Source organism: Eleutherodactylus coqui, chromosome 3 (assembly GCF_035609145.1).
Source record: "Eleutherodactylus coqui strain aEleCoq1 chromosome 3, aEleCoq1.hap1, whole genome shotgun sequence".
NCBI classification, from domain to species: Eukaryota; Metazoa; Chordata; class Amphibia; order Anura; family Eleutherodactylidae; genus Eleutherodactylus; species Eleutherodactylus coqui.
The window spans coordinates 174,418,856-174,439,713 of NC_089839.1; the positions used below are offsets into that span (position 1 = coordinate 174,418,856).

The window sequence follows — 20,858 nt, forward strand, 5'->3', positions numbered from 1 at the left end:
TTTTTTTCTTTTTTTTCTTTTAGATGCGTTATTGACAGGACCACAATTTTGCATTGCCAAATCATTAGAGGGCTTTAATTAAGGTGAAGCAGTAATTACATGCGTGTAAACCGTACACTATTATCAGCATTGACAGCAAAATGGCCTTTTCCTCACGTTTTATTCACTAACAGTCCATGCAGTTTTCACTTAAAGGGGCTGTCCACAACCACTCCTTTTTATTATGTAAGCCATCAAACACACACGTTATCGAGGTAAGTTAGGTAGACCCCAACATTGCCAAGAATGGGATTCCTCTGTTGGAAAGCAGGACCAGCAATGCATTATCTAGCATTGCAAACAGCTGTATCTGCCATTCACAATCCTGAGAACATTGACATCGCCTTCGTTCTTGTCAATGATGGCGATTCCAGAGGTCGGACTCTCGCCTATCTTACTTTTATAACGTGATTGACCGCTATGAGAATTAAGATGGTTGTCCAAAAAGTACAGCTTGTACAGTACACTTATGGAGCTGAAAATTAACACCGGTGCGCTATGTCAGACAGTAAGATGAGGTTACCTCAGACTCGGCCCCGCGTTTCTCTCATGTTACAACCAATCAGATTGTTTCCTGAGAATAAAATGTCAGTCAAAAAGACCAAGAAATAAGGAATTGCTTCATCGGAAGTTCTCCCCTTCCTGGCACAGTGAGAAAACGCATCGTGAAGCTTTTCATTTAGAAAAGTGGATGTTTACCAAGTCCGTCCCAAATTCCCTTGTCCATACAGATCATATTCCTTGTACAGGATGTAATCTTTTAAGCGGTTAGGCAAGGGGAGAAATGACATAAAAACCGGGCAACGCAGGTGAAGCCTTCCCATACACTTTCGGATCTTTAGACGACACAGGTGTTTTAGCGTGCGTGGATTAGCTGAAAGACAGAAAGAAACTGGAAATGTGCCTTCTAGAATGAATGTAATTTAAAGGCGAAAGTAGAAAACATGTTTGAATAGCAGGGTATCTATTGGGGCCAAAGCGACTGCAAGTGCAACATGCTTAAGAAGCCCACAGGTACAATTGACTATAGTGATGGGGGCTGCTTACTGAACTTGAGACTTCTTATGCACTAAAGTACTATGTTTTAGAGTATTAAAAGGAACCTGTCTCTTCCCTACAGCACCATAAACTAAGTTATGGAGGTGATAGGAAGTCAGGTGATATAGTTTGTTATACTCACCTGCTCCCTAGTTCTCGCGCTGTCTTCATCCTGAAGATTGTGTGGCACACAGACATCTGATTCTTTTTTTTAAAGTCCTGGGTGTGCAGACTCCCATACTAGTCTATGGGAGACCGCACACATAGCAATCTGAAAAGAGAACAGAGACTGCTATCTCAGTTACTTCCAATTATTGAAGGCTGCTGTCACACAGCAGGAGATCATAGTTCAACCTTCTGACTGTATACTTATGGGTTTTAATTTATTTAGATAAATTAGGAAGATGAAGAAAAAAGTCAAGGATGTTTACAGGATGAAAATGGTGAATTGGTTAAAGATAGATGATAAGAAGGCCGAACTTTTAAATTCATGTTTTGTATCCGTTTTCTCTCAGAAAGTAGATGTTACACCAACTGGTCTTCCCTGTGCTATTGGGGGAATAAAATAATGCAGGCTATCATAAGCAGAGAGATGGTGAGGGAACACTTGGCTAACTTAAATTCAAGTCTCAAGGTCCAGATGAATTACATACTAGGATACTAAAGGAAGCAGCAGAGGTAATTACTGAACCACTTGCCATAATCTTTGAAAATTACTGGAGAACAGGAGAAGTCCCAGAAGATTAGAAAAGGGCAAATGTTGTCCCTATCTTCGAAATGGGTAAGAAGGTGGATCCTGGAAACTACCGGCCTGTGAGCCTGACCTCTATACCAGGAAAGATCTTTGAACAAATTATTAAACAGCATGTATGCAAGTACTTTGATAAAAATGGAGTAATTAACCAGATCCAGCATGGGTTTGTAACAAGCAAATCATGCCAGACTAGTCTAATTTCCTTCTATGACCGTATCAGAGAAATGTGGTGTGTATATATATAGTATATCTTGACTTTAGTAAAGCATTTGACAAAGTATCTCATACCATACTTATATACATCATTAATGTCTGGTAATTTCCGGCATAGGACTGATACAATTGTGCAGGGATTCTGCTCTCCTGCTGCCCTAATGAAGCAGGCAAACTGAATCCCCGAATGGACATTGAGCACAGAAATTATTGTGGCCTTCGATCACCACACACATCTATTTCTAAATTTCTAACTATACCCAGGATCCACATCATGACCATGAATCTAGCGTTCTCGCTGGACCGTTACTTACTTGATATGGAGTGAATTTCAGGCCAGAGCTTCTGCTTTGTAAGTGTGTCTTTAAGCTTAGAGCAAAACTCCACACGGTCAACGTAGTCCAGCATAACCCGAACAACATTCCCAGAGAGGTGCCGAAGCCACGTCAGAGTGATAACTTCACAGAACTGAGCAAAAGAAAGTGGCTAATAAACATTAATGTATTTTTTATTTAGTTTATGACTATCATTTAGACTCCTTACGATCAAGAAATGTTTCAGCCTAGCCTGCTGGGATGGTTTACCCAGTAATAAAAAAATAACTAGTGAAACGGAAATTATCCAGTATGGTACATTTATACTTTTTATCATCCGTTAAATAGAGTCTACTGTTGGTGTGACCAGAGCCTAAAACTAACCATATACATGCAAAAAGCGTTAGAAACCGGCTTAAACCAAATCCATCATAATTGTGGGTGCTTGGTTTGTGTATTTATTTCAATAGGAAAAGGAGAACAAGTCTTCCATAGACTCTCGTTGCCGTAGCCTATCTCGTAGTAAGAACTGATCAGCATGTTGAAGTCCAACATGCACCGTCCTCTTCCTCAACATCTGTCCTCAAAAGAGAGCCCTCATATGAGACTGTTGGCCAATACAATCAATTTTGGCAGTTCCATCCGACTTCTCTTCCCTGTGAATGGACAGATTTAGTTCTGTTTTCACAGGGGTTGTCGCACAGCTTTCCTAGAGCCAAAATGCAAAGAATAGCTAGTTCTGTAGTAAAATGGAACTTGGAAATATTGAAGAGTATGGATTGTGGGAAAAACTGGGTAACAACCCAATTAGGAACAGTAATGGGTTTATTAGAAAGTGCCATAATTTATAGTAGACTTTTTTTTTTATTTGATGGAGGAGAACTTGATGGCATGTTTACTGGTGGGTCCTGAATTAGATTATGACCAATGCAACAGTTGTATGGAGTGTTTTCAGTGTGGAAAATAGGTGGACTTCTAAGAGCAATCCACACAATCATAAAGAGATCATCTAGTTACAAGCAAAATTATTCAACGCCCGTTGCAAATTAGGTTTATTTGCCAAATTTACAAACTTTTAGCTATTTACAAAAAAAAAATCAAAAACAATGTAAATGGCTCAGCACATGAAATACCCAGACTAGCTCGGGTTTTGGTGTATTACTTTTGATTGCATGTTAGAAATATGGCTTAGGCAAGAGAGTTGTCCAAAAAGTTAAGAGATAAATGCCTTACACAAACAAGGCAAAGGATAGAAGAAGATAACAAAATCACTGAATGTTCCTAGAGATACAGTTGGAAGCATAGTTCGCAACAAAGGAACACTGGCTACACTACATGGACCTGGGAGAAAGAGAAAGCTCTCACCGGCTGCTACCAGATTCCTGAGGATGCAGGTGATCAAAAACCCTCAAGTGACTGAAAAAGATCTGCAGCAAGATTTTGTGGCAGCAGGCACCAAGGTCTCCTTTTGCGCAGAAAAGAATGTGCTAATCACTTAAAGGGGTTGTCTCGAGGAAGCAGTGAATTTTTTTTTTGCCCAGTCCCCCTTATTAAGCATACATTACTAAGCACCCGTGTAAATCACTTTTCTAGCCGGTTTCTACTTACAGTTCCAGCGTTTCAGCAACTTATAAAAAGTTTCCCCAAGATGGCCGCCGGCTTTTTTCCTGTCGCTTGCTGTAGCCCGACGTGCGCGCTCCCGAGACGCTACCAGCTGTGTCTCCCTGACAACCAGATGCCCCGCAGCCGCCGACCGGACCCACCGCGGCCGCTGACCACAGCACACGCTCTTGGGCCACAGTCACCCACCGCCAGGCAGCAGGTAACCGGCGCTAGGCCCCGGCTCCCCCACGCTAGGCCCCGGCTCCCCAGCGCTAGGCCCTGGGGCCCAGCGGTAGGCTCCGGGGCCACAGCGGTAGGCCCGGGGGCCCAGCGGTAGGCTCCGGGGCCACAGCGGTAGGCCCTGGGGCCCAGCGGTAGGCTCCGGGGCCACAGCGGCAGTCCGTCACTCGTCACTTACCTGGGCGGCTGGGCGGCACTGCTGGGCGGCTCAAGTTTCTGCACCTTCCTCTAAGAGAGGATGGTAGCAGAATGGCCGCTCCAGCGCGCTCCCGAGAAGATACAGCTCGTCTGCGCATGCGCAGAAGAGCTGTAGCGGTGAGCACACTGAGGCGGCTCGTGCTCAGAGCAGAAGACCGGACTGCGCAAGCGCGTCTAAAAAAGCAAGCCGCCAGCGAAATTAGACGGAACCATGGAGACGAGGATGCTAGCAACGGAGCAGGTAAGTGAATAATTTCTGTATGGCTCATATTTAATGCACGATGTATATTACAAAGTGCATTAATATGGCCATACAGAAGTGTATAACCCCACTTGATTTCGCGAGACAACCCCTTTTTAAGGTCTTCACGAGGGAACTGCAAGATATACACCTCTACTGAGCCAAATACACAAGAAAAGTTTATTCCAGTGTGCTCAAAACCATTGAAGTTTTGGGATTCTGTTCTGTGGAGCGATGAAAGAAAACTGGAACTTTTCAGGCCTATGGATCAGCGTTCTGTCTGAAGGAGGAAGAATGAAGCATAAGCTGAAAAGTACCCCCTACCTACGGTGAAGCATGGCGGTGGCTCGGTGATGCTCTGGGGCTGCCTTGTTCCCTGCAGTGGGAGGAGGGCAAGATGGATTCAGTTAAGTTTCAGGAAATCCTAGGAGAAAACATCATGTCTTTTGTGAGGATGTTAAAACGTGGGCGTTATTGGACCTTCCAAGAGGACATTGATCCTAGTATACCTCAAAGTCCAGCAAGTTTGGTTTTATAAGTAGTCCTAGAAGATTCTAGAGTGGCCATCAGTCACCTGACTATAACCCCGTAGAAAATCTTTGGTGAGATATAACAAAGGAGGTTGCAGCATGCAAACTCAAGAATATTCGTGAATTGGAGGCCACTATCCATGAGAAATGGCTAAGATTCCTCAGGAACATTGTCAGAAGCTGGCATCTGGTGATGCATCACATTTGCAGCAGGTCAGAACAGTAAAAGGTGTTCTACTAAGACGCTTGTCGTGAAGGGGTTGAATAATTCTGAGACTGCAGTAGGCATTAAAAGTGGCATTTTGTGGGGAATTTGCAAAAACCAATCGTTATTAGTTGTGTAGAGCGATTTACAAAAGACAATCCAACAAGAACAATTTAAACAGCTGGAAGTTTGTAAATTTGGCAAATAAAGTTAATTCGGATTGGGAGTTTAATAATTGTGATTGCAGCTGTATATAGTGATAGCTCATCCAAGTAAACATGGTCGTATTCACCTGTCCAAAGTTATTTTGGGCCCAGGACCTTTCCTCCCATGCATGCATGGTGTATTAATAAATATCATGTGAAGATAAATCAACTATACGACTGTGATACCTACCATAGTATCTTTGATTATTGTGGAAGTCCATCCTTCATAGCCAAGTATAGAATGTACATTATTTCCATGAGGACACTCAAAACACTTATATACATTGTATCCATAGTTCATTAGCATCCTTAGCATGACCTCATCCTTAAGAGCATACTGCAGAGCCGAAGGGAAGTGCAAAGGGTTGATTTTGCTGACGTAGTTGACATTGGCCCCATGCCGCAGCAGCAAATTAACAAGTTCATAATTTCCCATTCTTAAAGCTACTTGCAAGCAGTTAACTGGGTCTTGGTTGGGAAGAGCGCCCGCATCTAGGAGGAGCTTAGCTGACGAAATATCACTGTTGGAAACTGCAAAGTACAAAGCTGACTTTCTTTCATCATCATATCCTTTGCGAACTCTTTGAGCCAGCATGAAATTTACATCAAAACCCGATCTGAGGAGAAGATCCAGGCACTCGGGGTGTCCGCCGGCAGCTGCAGAGTGAACTGGACTGATGCCACTTCTTTTGATCGCAGAAAGATCAGTAACCGGGATCAACATCCGTAGAGCCCTGTACATAATGGACAGAAGACCTTACTAACTCACACAGTGCACCAGAGGACATACCCGTAAAGCATCTATTCTCCTGGGCTCCAGTATGTCAGTCAAGGACTAATTCTCATGTACCCATATGAAATCTCTACATTCCTGAAGCATCACAAAAATATCTTATGCACACAAAGGATCTATTAGAGTCCAGTTTCAATTGAGATGAGATATAAGATGAGGGCTGCAGGCAATTAAAATGTAAATTTGTAATGGAGCCCCCTTATTGAATTTGTTCCCTTCCAGACGCGCAGCTCAACACCATATAGGGATATCAAGTAGGCCTTCTTGTGCTTTTTTTTTGCACGTGTGAAAAACAGGGAATTGGGCTTTAGTATGATCAATTCTTATATCCCTCAACAGCAGATGTTGGACTGCCCTTGTACAATACATTGTGATTTCTTTGTGGCAGAGGCATTAGACATCAATGCATCTAGGAGCGTGATCTGTAGGAGCGCATAGATGGTTGAGAATGTTGTCACTTTCTATCACTGATCCTTGATACAAAGACTGGTGCTAGAACAGTGATCAACTTCATGCGATTAACCTGCTGAAGATTGACAACACTAATCTTTCCTTGAGTAGAACAGATCTGTGTGACAGGAAGTAATTGACCAATGGTCACCAAGGATTGGGACGCTAAGCCACCAGCCAGGGTGAGTCAAAAAGTATGGTACAAAAGTAAAGTGGACTGCTTCATCTATGAATGTGTAGAGAAATGGAAGAACAAAAGGTTGAGCAACGTCGGTGGAGAGAAAACAGGATACAAAACTGGACGTAGGGAGCTAAATTGCTGCCGTGAGATGGAGAAGCTTGTATATGAAAGGTGCTACCTATCTCGATGAGTAGACATGTGGAACAGCAAGTGAGGGAAAAGAAAAATCTATTTTCTGGGCAGGTGCATGTGGCGCAACCTTCTAATGTGATGAAAAATACTTGAGATTAGGTGTTTAGCCATTTGGAACTCTGCCTAAAGAACTTTGTTTCATATGCATGGTTAACATCATTGGATGTGTAATGTAAGTGCTGAGGAAGAGGCTTCTATACCTCGAAACATGTATACAAGCTGGTTTTAATAATAACCAGATTTTTCTTTGGTTAAACACCTAACCAACTATTTTTTATCACATTAGAATGTTTTGCCACATTCACCCTTCCAGAAAATATATATTTTTAGTTTCCTTAACTCCTTCTTCCAGGAATTGACATACAACAGCCAGAATTTTAAGGAGACACGAAGGGCAGCAAAACCTCGGTGCAAGTAGAAACCATCCACCAGGAAGGGGCTTTATTTCTTCACAGACATACAACAGCCATACAACAGTTGTTAATGCACCTTAACATATATTCGATGTGGGGCTGTTGGTGACACTAGACGACCTAAAGCAATACATCTCCGCTGCAATGGAATCAATAAGAGAGGATATGCCAGGATGCATCTGGGCAGAGCTGGACTACAAACTTGACATCTACCAAGTCACCAACAACACCCACATCAGACTTTAATAAGGTGCATTAAAAACTGGTAGAGTTCTTCTATCTTCTCATGTCATTTTGGCTGTTGTATGTCAGTCCATGGATGAAGAAATCCGCTTTACTTTTGCATGATTCTTTATGAATTACCCTGAATTGTCATCACATCAGAATCTCTTGGTATCCCTCGTACAACTACATGTCCAAGAATAGCCTGATTTCTAATATGGTTCCGATTTAATCAGCCGTTGAAAAGTCATTAGTGACATCACATTACTTAATGTTGCAAGCAATTAACACTCAGCATTAAAATGTCTACCTATATTTAATGTTGGGGAGATGATGAAAGGCTGTAGTATAGCATCTATGCTAATGAGGCACAAATACTACTGATTATCCCACTGCACAAGATTTATGATCACTGAGCATCTTCACCTGTCACCACATCTTCATGTAAATGACACCCCAAAAGATGGACCCGTCGGTAGGTTGACTAATCAATTTTATCTGCTTTGTATACAGAGCATTATGATCTATATACCAAGAAGGCTCCTATACAACCCATGTTCTCCTGAAGGACAGCAATAAGTTATCTTCTCTCTCTAGGATAGGATGAGGATATCCCTGGTGCACGCTTGTCCATTTACTTAAAGGGGTTTTCCCAGGAAATATTACTGATGACCTATCCCCAGGATAGGTTTAGCTGATTACCTGAAGTCTGCTGCTTGGGACCTCAGTGTAGTGCCCAGTGCTTGTAATTGCAGGTGCAGCTCTATTGATTTTAATGAGACCCCAGCCTGCAGTTACAAGCATCGGCCACTGCACATGATCTGGAGCAGCAGCTACTGCTCTGTACCCCTGTGTGTTGCGGCACTGACAGTGGGCATCCCATTAGCTGATCATTCGGGATCCTGAGCTGTGGACGCCAGCCTATCAGCTATTGTTGACCTACCCTTAGGACAGGTCACCAATAGTATTTACCTGGAAAAAGCTCTTTATGGTATGTTCACATGCAGCTGATTTGCTGTGGATTTTAGTGCAGATCTACAGCAGATTTCCCCTTTTCAATTAAATGCAAATGGAAGTGGTAAAACCTGCTACAGATCCACAATAAAATCCGCAGCAAATTAGCTACGTGGGAACATACGCTTAAAGGGGTTGTTCCGCGCCGAAACGGGTTTTGTTTTTTTTCAACCCCCCCCCCGTTCGGCGCGAGACAACCCCGATGCAGGGAGGTAAAGAAAGCTCACCGGAGCGCTTACCTGAATCCCCGCGCTCCGGTGACTTCTCTACTCACCGCTGAAGATGGCCTCTTCCTCCGTGGACCGCAGCTCTTCTGTGCGGTCCATTGCCGATTCCAGCCTCCTGATTGGCTGGAATCGGCACGTGACGGGGCGGAGCTACACGGAGCTACACGGAGCCCCATAGAAGACTGCAGAAGACCCGGACTGCGCAAGCGCGGCTAATTTGGCCATCGGAGGGCGAAAATTAGTCGGCACCATGGAGACGAGGACGCCAGCAACGGAACAGGTAAGTATAAAACTTTTTATAACTTCTGTATGGCTCATAATTAATGCACAATGTACATTACAAAGTGCATTATTATGGCCATGCAGAAGTGTACAGACCCACTTGCTGCCTCGGGACAACCCCTTTAAGCTGCAATACCAGTCATCGCCCATTGGACCAGCAGTGTGGCGCTATTTCTGTAAAAAAAAAAAAAAAAAAAAAAGCAGATGTTTTTTTCTGTAATCCTGTAGTACAAATAGAAAGTAAAGAGTAGGCGTAAAGTGTACTTACAAAAGATGCCCTCGGTAAGCAGCCCTGTGTATAGGTAAATGACCAGAGTGTTTTGGTATATTAGCATCTGCTCCATATTCCAAGAGCAGAGATACAGAATCAGGGTTACCGGCGGCAGCGGCTTCAAACAGAATTGATGCAGAGTCTGATGCTTGTGCCATAACAGAGGCTCCTACAGAAAGAGGATGGTGAATGGGATACACAAAGTGAGATATAGACTATGGTGGTCTCCTATCTGTTGCACAACTCTGACTCCCAGCAGATCACTGTTCTATAGCATCTTCAATAATCTAGACTTTCCTCGCCTTTGCAGCCCTTTAAGGGCAACCTGAATCAACTGTAGGGTTGCCTGAGTCTAAACTATGGCATCACTGATATTATATACATACTGCCAGAGGTGTAACTTGAATCTCCTGGGCCCTAATGCAAAACCTGTAACAGGGCCCTATAATGCTTTATTCATAGTACTGGGCTCCCTATATGGGGAAGAGAGGCCTTATGGGCCCCCTAGGGCATCCCCTATAGTTACATCTCTGCATACTGCCCATAACCTTCTCACAGTTCAATGCTAATGGTGCTCATCATGCATCCAAAGAGAGATCCAGCACTCCAGAGTTGCAGCGTGGATCTGATGCATTTTGGGAGTAACTTGCTCTTATCTGTAGCATTATTACTATATATAGGAATAAGTTTCTTCCAATATGCAGATGACATATAAATAACACTAATGAGTGATCTAAAGTCAGATACCTTTTTGGATGAGTAACTCCATCACATCAGTATGTCCATTCTGTGCAGCCAGAGCCAGCGGAGTAAACCCAAAGTTACTGGCATAGTCGGGGTTAGCTCCTCCACGAAGTAATAGACCCGTAATGTCTTTGCGCCCCAGTTTTGCCGCCTCATGGAGAGCAATCCTGTTGTCAGCACATGCTAACATTACATTCGCGTTATGGCGCAGTAATAATGCTGCTATATCGTAACTCCCATGACGTGTTGCTGAAAAGAGAGGGCAATATATGGAAGCATCAGCATGTAGACTCTACATTAAAATGTAAATAGAAAATTATAGCCACCATGGACTACGTATTTTGGGCCCTGTGCTGTCTGTGTGTTACAGTGCACTGGCCATGACACGGAGATGGGTCCAGGATGACGTCATGTGACTGTGACATCAGTACATGCACCATGTCATTTGGTGCTGGGCACCAACGTGTAAACATTAATCTGTTAGTGTGGGGGGTTTGATAGGTGTGGAGGTGTTTCCCCAGCCGGCCAATTGACCATTATTGTAGTATTTATATATTGCAGCCCCTCCTCTCAGAAGGCACCGGTTATTCTCCTGTATGCTGGAGTTCTGGTCTGGTCCATATCGTCCCGGTGTTATCTCGCAGTCAGGCTAGATTCACACGGGACAGCGTGTTATCAGGCCAAGAAACTCCACAAGACCTGCCATTTTGGAGTTGAAGATACTCTGACCCACTCATCTAGATATAACAATTTGCCCTTCATCTTCCAACATATCAGCTTTAAGGACTGACTGTTTACTAGCTGGTATATATCACACCCCTTGACTGGCGCCATTGTTATTAACTCCAATGTTATGGCTGAAAAATCAACATCTAGTCTGTAATTGTTATAAATGTATGTTGCACGTACGTTAATTCAGGGATTAATGCAGCTTCACATTCAACAGTGAGGAATTAATTACCTATAACAAGTAGAGAATCTTCTGCATGGTTTTTGGCATCAGGGTCACAGCTGTTTGACAGCATGAAGCTGACATTGTCCAGTCTGCAGTGGTCAACAGCCACAAACAAGGGGGTTTCACCTTTCAGGGTCTCCTGCTCCCAAACACTAGAATCAGTAGCTGAGGAAACAAAAGTGATTATAAATAACACAGACAAAGCCAAGTCCTGTCTGATATCTAGAAGCCTAGGTTATACCGGCCTTCAGACCACACCTAGAATGAGCAGAAATCGCTCCATTCACTTTCATATGCTTAAAGCTCAGCTATCAAATTATCGGTTATTTTTGTAAATGAAGTGTCTGACCTATAACACAGAATTAACCCTTCACTGCATGAATTTCCAAAAACCTGAAAAAAAATATATTCTACATAATCTGCAACTGACCAACTATGCCACCTAGTGGCTGCTCTGAGAACCACGTAGTAATACCATGGAGTGTCTCATATCTGATCCACCATGCAGTACAGAGGCAGAACCATTCCCTTAAGGCCGCCTGCAGACGAGCGGCTCGGATCTGGCGGCGAGAATTCTCGCCGCGGGACCCGACCCCAGCGCCTGCAGAGACGAGCGCGTACTCACCCGCGCCCGGCGGCCCCCACTCTTTCATGTGCCGGCTGCCGGGCAGCCGGCGCATGCGCAGACTGGAGCCGGCGGCCGGGTGAGTGACGTTTCTGTGCGAGGCTCTGCGAGCCCCGCACAAAAATAGAACATGCCGTGGTTTGTTTGCCGCGCGAGATTTCGCGCGGCCGTCTGCATAGTAGTGCGTATTGTAATGCACTCCTATGCAGGCTTTGAGCGGCAGAAATCCCGCGGGAAATCCCGCCGCGGGATTTCCGCCCGTGTGCAGGCGGCCTAAGAAATATATGGAAATATGTGTACTGTATCATTTATGATACAAAATGCAGTGAAGGGTTAACAAAAATCTAAGCAAACACATAACAATTTATCTTATTTTAATACAACAAAAACCATTGAAAAGGCAAAAAAAGTTCTCTGCCACAGTTTCACAAGCTCAGTGTCCAGCTAAATGTTGCTCACATTTGAATGTTATTTCCAAAATGGTTTTATCTCTTTGAGCTGCTGCCTCATGAAGCGGAGTCCAGCCTCGATCATCAGCCTCCAAAAATGCAGAATGGTGGACACACAACTTTGTTAACGTCTTTTCATCACCTGTGAGTACAATATATACCGGCTCAATGAATGCATCGCAGTTATATGCATTTTAAGCTATTAAAGAAGAGACTTTCTGGGACTAAAATATTGATAACCTATCTTTAAGAGAAATCATCAATAGTTGAATGCTGGGGTCAGCCATTCAATCAGCTGATTGAAGTGACAGTGGCACTTGGGTGAGCACTGCTGTCACTTCAATCTATAGCAGGCACAGCACTGTACATTGTATAGCGGTTCTGCCTGGTATTGCAACTCAATTCCATTCACTTGAATGGGACTGAGCCGCTCTAAGGTCATGTGACCGATGAACATGACGTCACAGGCCTGAGAAAAGCTAAAGTGCTCACCCAAGTGCTGTGGTCTCTTCGATCAGCTGATCAACGGGAATTCAGAGTGGCAGACCCCTGCCAATTAACTATTGATGACCTATACTGAGGATAGGTCATGAATAGTTTTGTCAGTTCTGACGCTGTAACTGTGATCCAACTAATCAGTTTAAAGAGGTTGTCCCCTTCTATTAGCCATAGTAGAGAGCTGCCAACAAACAGTAGCTCCCGCCCTGGAAGAGTCAGGCCATCTATGTAACACTACTGGTATAGGGGAACTGTATGGCCACTGCAACCTCCCCTGAATAGCTTTCAAATGATGGGATTTGAGAAGCCAGACCTGCAGTAATCTTTAGGCCTATGACAACCCCTTAAATATCTATCATAAATGACAGAAGGGTCACATTAATTGTGATCTTGTAGTTACAAACACTGCTGAGATTTAAAAAAAAAACTAATGATACCTAGCACTTATTTACATGGACATTTGAGGCATAGCTAAAAGCTTGTGGGCTCAGATGCAAAAGTTCAGCATGGAGACCCACTTACAACTTTCCTCTGTGTCTTTTGGTCTCTTAAGAAGGTGGGGACATTGCTAGAATCTTAAAAGATTAGGCAGATGCTAAATGTAAGGGGGTGCCAATGCAAAATCTGTTACATGGCCCCCTAACCATCCATGTGCCATTTATAATACTGGTATTTTCTTATATGATAGATGGGCCTTTGGGCGCCATAAGACTGTAGGGCCCGATAGTGGCTGCTACCTCTGCACCCCTTATAGCTATGCCCCTGATGGACAGAGGATGTGTACCATACAGTGGGTTATAAAATCCACTAGCGATCACTGATATTAATTGAGAGGTCGGCATGCAAGTCATTAAATATCATTATCAGAATACCCCTTGAATCATATTTAAAGTACATTTCATCTAACGCCTGTATGACACTACTACGCTGAAGTTTGATACATACCAACCCGAATGGCTGCTACAATCTTATCATGTTCGGAACTCATGGAGAAGGAGCTGATAGAGTAAAAAATAAAATCAGTTATTATTAGTAATACGTATAAAGATTGCATTAACTACACTAAATGTCCACTTTATTAGAGCCCCCCCGCCCTTTCACAATTGGAACTTTCCTGTATGGAAATTAGATATGTGACCCCGAAGTGCAACATAAAATAAGGTGAGTTTTCTGTGAATCAGTCTCTGCATGAATCCACATTAGAATGGGAATATTGTGCTTCTGAGATACTTTGAACAAGGCCTGGTCATCGGTGATAGACTAGACGGATCAGGATTTCATACATCGTGGGGTTTTCTTAAAGGGGTTGTCCCGCGCCGAAACGTTTTTTTTTTTTTTTTCAATAGCCCCCCCGTTCGGCGCGAGACAAACCCGATGCATGTGTTGAAAAAACAAAACCGGATAGTACTTACCCGACTCCCCGCGCTCCGGTGACTTCTTACTTACCTTGCGAAGATGGCCGCCGGGATCTTCACCCTCGGTGGACCGCAGGTCTTCTGTGCGGTCCATTGCCGATTCCAGCCTCCTGATTGGCTGGAATCGGCACACGTGACGGGGCGGAGCTACGAGGAACAGCTCTCCAGCACGAGCAGCCCCATTCAACACGGAGAAGACCGGACTGCGCAAGCGCGTCTAATCCGGCGATTAGACGCTGAAAATTAGACGGCACCATGGAGACGGGGACGCCAGCAACGGAACAGGTAAGTGAATAACTTCTGTATGGCTCATAATTAATGCACAATGTACATTACAAAGTGCATTAATATGGCCATACAGAAGTGTATAACCCAACTTTGTTTCGCGGGACAACCCCTTTAAGCAATGGTGTCAAGAATATACCAAGAATGGTGGGATCGAGGAAAACCAGCCAGCAAAAGGGATCAAATGATTAATCATTATAGTATGGATAGAGTAATAATTAGAGATGAGCGAACGTACTCGGATAAGCACTACTCGTCCGAGTAATGTGCTTTATCCGAGTATCGCTGTACTCGTCTTGAAAGATTCGGGGAGCGCCGCGGAGCGGGGAGCTGCAGGGGAGAGCCGGGAGGAACGGAGGGGAGATCTCTCTCTCCCTCTCTCCCGCCCGCTCTCCCCTGCTCCCCGCCGCAACTCACCTGTCAGCAGCGGCGCTCCCCGAATCTTTCAAGACGAGCACAGCGGTACTCGGATAAAGCACATTACTCGGACGAGTAGTGCTTATCCGAGTACGTTCGCTCATCTCTAGTAATAATATATCAATATGAAGGTCTTCTGTATGTATATTCATATATATTGTGAGGGAATCATCCAGCATGCCTATCACACATCACACCTTTAATACAAGCAGCCTGGACATGGGCTTTCCAAACTCAAGATGGCATTTATTTTCTTTAACTTGCAGTGCGGCTATACAGACATCGGCCTCTATAGGTTACTGATTATACAAAATAAATATCAGCCTGTCTGTGTCTAACTTTACCAAGAATTGTTCTAACTGCAGAGTAGAGGGCTACTCCCTCCAGCCTCACTATATAAGCAACACAAGTCCAATTGCAAGTTCTGTACTCACACAGAGGTGTATAAAGCATGTCAACTTTGGGAGTTTGAATCTCCAGGCAGAGAGAGACCAGAACTGCGCACCTCTTAGCCTTTTCCATGCACCCACTGGAGCTTCTACTTACTTAGTTAACAGGTGAACCAACTCTCTGCTACTTCACAGAATGACAGGAGTCTGGGAGAAATATACCTCCCATCAACTGTAATCCTGTATCTATATGTATATATAAAAAATATTATTTGTACCTGCTGTTTTCATTGGCTTCCACAATGGAATCCTTTTTGTAGACCTCTTGAAGGCTTTGATGTATAACATACTGAGCCGCAATATCGTCATCTAGATCATCACTGAATGCAGACAAATCCATGTTACAGGCTCAGGATTTCACACTAGTTGAGAAAGACACATGAATCAATCTGATATTGACCGTCCATAATGCAAGACACTGTATGATGGAATATGTTTTTGAATCCTATGTCAATATTCATTGCAGTGGAATAGTTGCTATATCCTAACTGCTTACTTTATTACACTAAAGTTTATGTCCTACATTAAAACATTTAGCACTTGACCCCAGAAGATTTTCCTTTACAATTTCCATTAGTATAAATCCAGTCCATAACCATGTTAGGATCACCACCCTTTTTATGTTTTGCTATCCAATTTTGTACAAGAGTGGACATTAGAGTCACTTGCACCATAGTTGTCACTTAGTGTGTGTAGATTTCTAGTATTTTACATGAAGCTACTTTGTATGGTAATGTGATGACTCTTCTCAGCCTATATAGCAAAGCTGACAAGTGGGCTGCACAAAACTGCAAGTGTCAAGACTCGAACCTTTGCTCTGGACGGTGTCTTTCCCCAGTGAGCTATCCGGCTTGCTGGACAAGCGCTCCTGCTGAACCTAGCCTTGTTCCATGCTCCTGTTAATCCAGTTCCTGTCTCCCTATACTGGCCCAATCCTGCTTCTTATTAGGCTCATTGTAAAAGCCTGACCCTGCCACTGCACCAATGCATGATTATTGTGCTCCACAGCCGTGATCTAGTTCCTCTCCTCCCTCTCCACTACAAGCAACCTGAGACTTTACCGATAACGATTTCTGGCTTTCTTCCCGACTACGCTACCTGCTTCCTCCATCTGTACTGCGACCTGAGACATCCTGATAATGACTGCTGGCTTTCCTGACTACTCTCTGGTGACCTGCACGGTTAATACACCCGTGGCTCTTATCCAGTACCAGACGACGCTACAGGAAGTGTCAACCGATTGTGTCTGCTCCAGTGTGAAAACTGAAATATTTCGGGATTGGTTATTTTTTATGTGCAATGTACAAAAACTGCTTAAAATGTGTTAAAAATATCTTTAGAAAGCCTTAGGCTATGTTCACACTAGTGTTTTTTCGACTGATCCAGCTTTATTAAAACTGGAAATGATAAGCATCAGTAAGCTTACATCTGTTTTTGGTGGTGGTGACTACTCTTCAATAAATGTGGCTCAGTGGTTAGCACTGTTGCCTTGCAATGCTGGGGTTCTAGGTTCAAAGCTCTTCAAAGGCAACATCAACTTTGTTAAGTTCCATACACCTTTGGTCATATTTGAACCTGCAGCTCCAGCACTGCAAGACAACATTGCTAAGAACTGAGGCACCATGCTTATTCTTCCATCTTTCTTCTCTGGAGGAGGAGAACAAGAAACACGAAGAGTACATACAAAGTCCATGCAGGTGTTGTTTTTGGTCAAATTTGAACCTAGGACCCCAGCACAGCAATGTAACAATGGTAATGACTAAGCTACAATGCTTTTTCTTTATTCTTCTCCTTCTTCCTCCTAAACTAGAGGAGCAGGAGAAGAAGAAAGTGCAGGAAATATTTTCCAGAGAAGGTAGAAGCAGGTGGAGGAAGAAACTTGATGGCTCAGTGCCTAGCACTGTTGCCTTATAACAATGGGGTTCTAGATTCATGTCTTACTATGGACAATATCTGCAAGGAGGATGTATGTTCTCATTGTATTTATTCTTCTCCTCTTTCTCAAGCCTGGTAGCTCAGTCAAAAGCACTGCTGCCTTGCAGTGCTGGAATTGTGGGTAGAAATCTGACCAATGGTGATGTCTGTATTGTCTTTATATGTTTATTCTTTTATTTCCAGAAAGGGCAAGCATGGTAACTCAGATGTTAGCACTGCTGCCTTGCAGTGCTGGAGTTGCAGGTTGAAATCTGACCAAGATTGTTAGGGCTATTGCAATGCAAAAATGAAAATTGCTTGGTGCTTAAGGTGCAAAATAGGCCCATTGCTAAGGAGTGAATGTCTAGGGGTCTAAAGGAAATAGCTGAGGTCGCTCTATTCAAACTCCTCATTGTGGTTATGCAGTGAGGAGGATCAGGGGCTCGAGACCCCTGTCCTAGTGGTCAGTTGGGTCCTGAAGGTGGAGCCCACAGAGATCTGATATTTATTGCCTATCATATGTATTGGCGATAGACGTCCTTTGTGGGAAAACCTCTAACACTACAGCTTTGCAGGGCATTTAAAGCTCAGAAACAAATGAGAAAAAAATCCCCATAAAGAGGTATCAAGAAATGGTGCTTTACTGTTCTTCATGCATCTCTATATAGACATTTTCCATATCTTCAGAACCAAAATCATCCCACTAAAGTGGCAGTGGCACTGCATGACTGAGCAACATTATGCACTTAACTTCCTATAGAGAGAAAGTCTTGCAGTTATATCTTCAAATAATTGAAGCAAATGTAGCAATTCACTCTTGCAAATAGGAATATGCTCCATTTATCTTTTTTTTTTCGAGATTGCCAGAAAAAGTATTCTACAATCTACCCGTGAAACATTTTCAGAGTATACGAGTGTCAGAAAAGTACATAAAGAATGCACATATATCTGCTATGCTCACTTCATGACATTAGTAGTCAAAACCTTTCCACTACAGCACTGACAATAAGGATTACAACTTCAACCAGTCCAATCTTACTACCTAGTGATAAAATACAGGATGCGGGGTAAAAGTAACCACACTTAGGGCACAGTAATTTTTAGGGCTCGCTCAGACTATTGACCACTTTATATGTTACAAACAAGCTTTATACAAACAATATCCGTTTGCGCCTCACTTTATCCATTTTTGTGTCATCCATATCAGTGTTTCCCCAAACTCTAGTCCTCATGACTCCTCAACAGATGTTTTCAGGATTTCCACAGCATTGCACAGGTGATATCATAATTGCCGGTGCTTCAGAAGTTGCCACAGGTGTTCTCCCTATAGGATGAAATCACCACCTGTTGGGGGGTCACGAGGACTGGAGTTTGAAACACACTGATCTAGATTTTCCATTTGCTGAGAGTTATAGTTACATCGTGCCTGTATGGTAGCTCAAAAGAAGCATCTATAACCCCCCATGCCAGATAAGGTTATGAAGTCTTACCTTCCTTCGCAGAGTTTGATAATTCTAGTATAGACATTAGCTGATCCGATAACATGTGCAGCTTTAACACCCAAAAAGTTCCTCTTCTTTAGAAAGGGGGTTTATTCCTCAGCATTAAATCCTGTTTGTTTGGGTGTAGACATGCAGGGGACTTTGCCACTGACCTATAAATACTGGATCATGGGACAGTCTGAGACCTTCTCCTGCCCCGTCACGTGGCTGAGCTATGTTTGGTAACACAATCAGGTGGATTACAGGAGAGGAATTAGAAGAGACTGCAGATACTGGACTCAGGACATTCACTGTGCAGGATGACAAGGTCTTTATGTACCAGAAAACTGCAAAAACTATCTACTGCACTATACAGGAACATAGGGTGAAAATGTGGGCAACCTCCTTGAAAGGGTCCTGTGCTTTATTATATGCAGGGTGTAGTCAAGAAGACTGATCCAGCGCTATATCTCAGTACGGGTGTGCTACAGAGAAATAATAGTGTAGGAAAGCAAGGACATGTTACACGCTGGTGCGGTGCACGGGCCCTAGAACATGGATTTCAATTTTGTGTTGTGGCCCCTGTAAGAGAGAGAGTAAAACCCAATTGCAAAGTTGAAGAGTAGTATGTGAAAAGCAGGAATCCGCTTTCCTTGTCTCTCCAAGTCCTGTGAGATCGCTGCTATAACTAAAGGAAAGTGTACTGGAAGTGGCCTCCTGCTACGATACATGCATGGAGCCGTCTTTGGACCTGTGTTTTTTCACTATCAATGCAGATCAGTACCTGAATCTCCTGCGGATGGCGGTGGATGACTTCTTGGATGATCTGCCACTATCATAGCAGGAGGAGGCCACCTCCAGTATACTTTACTTACTTCAGTTATAGCAGTGGTTCCACGGCACTTATACCCCGTTTCCCCGAAAATAAGACCTACCCCAAAATAATACCTAGCCTAATTTTGGGGGAAGCTTGAAATATAAGCCCTACCCTGAAAATAAGCCCCAGTAATATTACATTAAAAAAAGAATACATTACCTAGCAGGCTCGGTCCAGGTCCCTCCCGCTGAGTCTGCTAGGTCAGTATAATAAGACCTAGTGCCTCTTTTGGGGCAAAAATTACTATAAGGCAGGGTCCTTTTTTGGGGGTACTACGGTAGAGGCACACAAAGCAGATTTCTGTTTCTCACAAGTTACTCTTCAACTTTGCAATTGGATTTCTCTTTCTCTTACAGGGGCCACAACACAAAATTTAAATCCATGTTCCTGGGCCCCCAAGGGCCCATGTATCATAACATTGTGTAGCGCATTCATGCCCTCTTATTAAAGTATGCTATAGTTATTTCAATACAGGACACCGGTAATGAGATATAGCGCTGCATCAGTCTTTTTGAATACATCCTGTATAACGGCTAAATAACATCATATATATACAGTAGCGCTCGCATTTATTAATAAATAATGTGTTCAAGTTTAGAGCCCTCAAGGCAAATAACTTTTGATTGTTTTTGTCCTCTCCCTATAATTTCATTCATAAAGCCTGCAAAATCCCATTGCATTATAGATATCTACAGTTGCAAAAAGTATATGAACCCTTTGGAATGACCTGGATTTTTGTGTTACTAATAAACGTTGGTCTGATTGCAATGATTAATGGAACAATTAATTCTCAGATGTATCCAAACATTATACAGGATAATGGAAGGGCAGCAGTTTATGACCTTAAAGGGGTTGTCCAGTTGTAAACTCTTGATGGTCAATCTTCAGGATAGTAGATTACTAGGGTTTTTTTTGCCAGGAACCCCTGATGATAACCTGCTTGCTGGGTCAGTGTCCTCATGCACTGAGCTGATTTCTACAGGAAGCAGACAGCTCCGTTCCCACTGCAGTAGCCAAGCTTGGTGTTACAGGCAAAGCTTCCATTAAAGTGAATGATGATTCAGACTGCAATACCAAGTCTGTGCACTACATTGGGAAAGGAGCTATCTGCTTCCCACAGAAAT

The 20,858-nt window shown here is 43.4% G+C and overlaps 1 protein-coding gene across 1 annotated transcript; it reads right to left on the reverse strand.

The window, feature by feature from the left end:
* Positions 1-61: 61 nt before the first annotated feature.
* ASB14 (ankyrin repeat and SOCS box containing 14) lies at positions 62-19,081 on the reverse strand. Its single transcript, XM_066596562.1, has 10 exons — positions 18,867-19,081; positions 15,681-15,824; positions 13,842-13,894; positions 12,409-12,540; positions 11,331-11,489; positions 10,373-10,618; positions 9,623-9,794; positions 5,771-6,314; positions 2,359-2,512; positions 62-913 (listed from the first exon to the last, which is right to left on the reverse strand). Exons 2-10 carry the CDS (start codon positions 15,800-15,802, stop codon positions 735-737), a joined length of 1,761 nt encoding a protein of 586 aa, XP_066452659.1. The 5' UTR covers positions 15,803-15,824; positions 18,867-19,081; the 3' UTR covers positions 62-734.
* Between the last annotated feature and the right edge of the window lie 1,777 nt (positions 19,082-20,858).